Raw genomic sequence first — 3,963 nt, forward strand, 5'->3', positions numbered from 1 at the left:
GTAAGGTGGTCTTATAGCATGTTTGGCCAAGTTGGAAAAATCAGCTTATTTTTTAATTTTTTGTAAAAGTGCTTTTCGAAAAAGTATTTTTTGAGAAAAACAGTTTGTGTTTGGCTAATTAATTTAAAAAGTACTTTTGAGCAATAATTTTTGTTTGGCCAAACTTTTCAAAAAGTACTTTTAAATATTAAATTACGAATAAGGACATGAAGAGATTTATCTAATAGTTAATATTATATAAGTAGATAAGTAATTACAAATATTTATTATTAACGATAATAATTAAGTTTTTTTTATTTTATTTAAGTAAAATATAAAAATAAATTGAAAAGTGTTTTATTCTTTCAAGATGATTTAAAAATAACAAAAAATTATTCAAAAAATAAGATTATTTTGATAAATATAATATTTTGCTAAGAGTATTTTTGGTAGGAAGAAAATTCAAAACTGTTTCTGCTTCTGGGGAGAAGCTACTTTTTTCTGCTTCTCAAAAAATACTTCTTCTTCTACCCAAAATATTCTTTTTTCCCCTGAAAAGCTTGGCCAAATACCTCAAGTTGAGAACAAAAAAAAAAAATACTTTTTTGAGAAAAAAATACTTTTGACACAGGAAAAAGAATGGCCAAACAGGCGATGGATTAGTCTTTTCTGTATTCCCCGTCGAATTACTCCCTGGATTACTCCGGCCCACCCTCATTCTAAAAACAAAAATGAAATTAAAAGAAAAAAACACACTAAAGGACAAAGAAAGCATATCTCATCAAACTCAACGTTATTTCCTCTCATTTAATTTTGAGAATATGTCCAAAGAAACACTTTTAATTAACATTCTGTTACAACACTTTCAATTTCACTCTCTATCTATCTCACAAATAAAAAATAAAAAAAGCTCCCGGAATAATTCAAAAAAAAAAAAAAAAAGGAAACAAAAAATCTCACAAGACTAGGGGTTGACAATCTCCACTTTCACAAAGTTGCAATCATAGGGAAGAAGGGAAAGCCGATAAAATCTGTCCCAAATTGTTTGATGTGCTTGGGTCTAATATATTTCATCCCCACCTAGTGATCTTATTTCTTGATCCCAAAATAGATAACTTGGACAACATTGTTGTGTATCCACATGACTCCATTCTTCGGTCAACTGGACCATTTCTCGATTTGTACGGGTTATCCTCGGAGAACTGGACCATTCTTCATTCATCTGATTATTATCTTGATCTTCCACTATCATATTATTGTTATATTTACTATTAGGTATTTCTATTGGTGATACCGTGGTCTCTATCAGTGGTGGCAAATAATTCGAATCCATTCCCGTTGTGTATGATGATTGTACTTGATGTTGATGTTGTTGTTGATCGACTTGCCAGAATTCTGAGTTCAATACTGATATTTCTTGAAATAATGAGGCATTATTAGTACCTCGATTTGTAACATCATTGACATTTGTCATAGTGTCTAGTGATCCATTGTCAAAAAAGAACAATTGGTTTGGAGAATTGATCAATAGGGAAGAATCTTGGAGGACTTGAGATTTTGTTAGTCCAAGATCTTGAGTCAAGAATATTTCTGGTTGGCTTGTTGTGATTGTGTTATAAGCCAATTGAGATCGTTGTTGTTGTTGTTGATCAGTAATATAAGTGGTGTTATTTGTTGATTGCTTTGAAGGCTTTTTTAACTTCTTTTTTATCCAAGAATTCCAGTAATTCTTTATTTCATTATCTGTTCTTCCAGGTAAATGACTTGCTATATGTGCCCACCTGCAATTTTTACATAGAAAATAGAACATGTGAAAGGATGAAATCGTTATTTTTCTATACCAAAAGAGTTCACTCTTGTTGTTTCATTTTATATAATATTCTCAACTGAACACGATGTTAAAAAAAAAAACTTTATAATATACAAAAAAGTACCCTCAAAACTTGTACTTTGGACCGTGGCATGATATTCCTATTACTGTATGGGCATGTGTTATTAGGGGTACAATCGAGTTTGTAAACGTAGAAGAGTGTCATTCACAAAAAAAAAAGTGCGATATAAAATAAGACGGGCGTATAAAATATAATGTTGTTCAAGCGTACTCCACTATGTCTTTTATGGCAAATGGCAAGTGACTTGCAGTGAATTCTAGTATTATAATTCAAACTGAGAATAAAATACAGTAAAAAAGCAAGATTAACTGTTTAATTGAATTGATTATTATCAACTGAAAACATCTGATGTTGCCTCCTTAACGTCCTCCAAAATTATATAAAAGAAATAATGCAGTTGAGCATGCCTTTTTAGAAACTATTCAGATAATGAAATTTTGAGTGCGTGCTTTGTGTGTGTCATATGCACATAATTAGTAAACCAATATCTTATCAGAAACTTGCTTTCAAAGTGAAACATAATTTAGAAGTGGAAAGAGGTATTTCTTCTAGTTGCTTGGAATTAAGTGAATACTTAAGCTTCACTGCTTCATAGAGTTATTTCAATATATGGAAAACTTATATTGAACTGTGCGAAGTTGGTATTGAGCAATGTACATGAAAAAGAACGATAGCCCGGTGCAACATCCCGCGTTCACGTAGGGTTTAGGGAAGGGTTGCACTTCAAGAGAGTATAATATATGCAACCTACGCTGATGCAAGTATCAATGGTTGATTTCACAACTCGAACATGTGACTTATACGTCATACGAAAACAGATCTACCGCTACTTCAAGAAAGTTAAAGTGAAAAAAGGTTTAAAATGCAAGGCTGGGACATTTTTAGTAACAAAGGAAATTAAAGTAACCTGTTGCCTACAGCTCCGTGGAGACTAATAATCAACTTCTCCTCTTCTGGGGTAAATCTTCCTCTTCTAATGTCTGGCCTCAAATAATTGATCCATCTCAATCGACAACTCTTTCCACATCTTTGAAGCCCTGCACCCAAAAACCACCACTCAAATCCTACATCTTCAGTCCCAAACTAGTTGTGTCTAAAAACAAAAGCCACCAAATACTGGAAAAAGTAAATTAATGACTTTCATTTTGTTTTTGCCAAATGGAAACGAATATCACTAAATACAATTAGTTTAAATTATGTTTAGTGAATATTGTATAGTATACTCCTCCCACTCCATTTTATGTGACGGGTCTTCGGTACGACCTGTCAAACTAGCTTAGTTTTAAACGTAAATTCAAACATAAAATCTTCAAGTTACGGTTCAAAGAACGTTTGAAAAAGTATGGTCAAAGAAGAATCTCTTTGACTCTCGTAATAGTAATAGTGTCACATGAAGCGAAACAGATGAAGTATTATTTATAACTACACAGTAGAATGTATAAGAAGAAAGAGTTAAAGAAAAGACCAGCTTTCTCAGGGACTTCACTCCAGCAGCCATAGCCATGAGTTGTAATATATCTAATGAGCTTTTCATCTTCTTCAGGGGACCAAAGTCCTCTCTTTACCTTTTGTTGATTACAACATGAATGGTGTCCCATATTCTCACTTCTCTTTATTTTAGTTTCTATATATCCACTTTATATGATTAGTAAAAAAGCAAAGTGATTAGTGTGTTTTCTGATGATCTCCATTGCTATAAATACTCCCATAAAATTAAAGGATTCTTTCAAAGAGTGCCGACATGAGAACTGTTGCAAAGGACCCTCAAGTTTGGCCCCATGTAATTTCCATCTAACCCTAAAATGACGTTCCATCAACTTTCTGTGTGTATATCAAAAAGTCTTAGTTTTCAAACTTTCAATTCCATATTATGTCTTCCTCTACGTAGACATGCGTATTCTGTAACCAACTCGATCCAATATATTTTACGTACCTCAGCCATGCCGCCTTGTTCGGTTGCTATCTTTTTCTTGTTCTTTTTTGCTGGCGCACGTAACGTACGTAAGTTTTGATATCATAGTGGAAAAAATTATTCTTCAACTTAATTATATTATATCACTGTACTGAAAATTCTATACAGTGAAGTAACTAG

At 32.5% G+C, this 3,963-nt stretch overlaps 1 protein-coding gene across 1 annotated transcript; it reads right to left on the reverse strand.

Moving 5' to 3' along the window:
* Positions 1–760: 760 nt before the first annotated feature.
* On the reverse strand, positions 761–3,539 carry LOC107803809 (uncharacterized). Its single transcript, XM_016627595.2, has 3 exons — positions 3,337–3,539; positions 2,779–2,908; positions 761–1,760 (listed from the first exon to the last, which is right to left on the reverse strand). Exons 1-3 carry the CDS (start codon positions 3,467–3,469, stop codon positions 1,040–1,042), a joined length of 984 nt encoding a protein of 327 aa, XP_016483081.1. The 5' UTR covers positions 3,470–3,539; the 3' UTR covers positions 761–1,039.
* Positions 3,540–3,963: the final 424 nt, after the last annotated feature.

This window comes from Nicotiana tabacum, chromosome 23, assembly GCF_000715075.1.
Source record: "Nicotiana tabacum cultivar K326 chromosome 23, ASM71507v2, whole genome shotgun sequence".
Classification (NCBI taxonomy): domain Eukaryota; kingdom Viridiplantae; phylum Streptophyta; class Magnoliopsida; order Solanales; family Solanaceae; genus Nicotiana; species Nicotiana tabacum.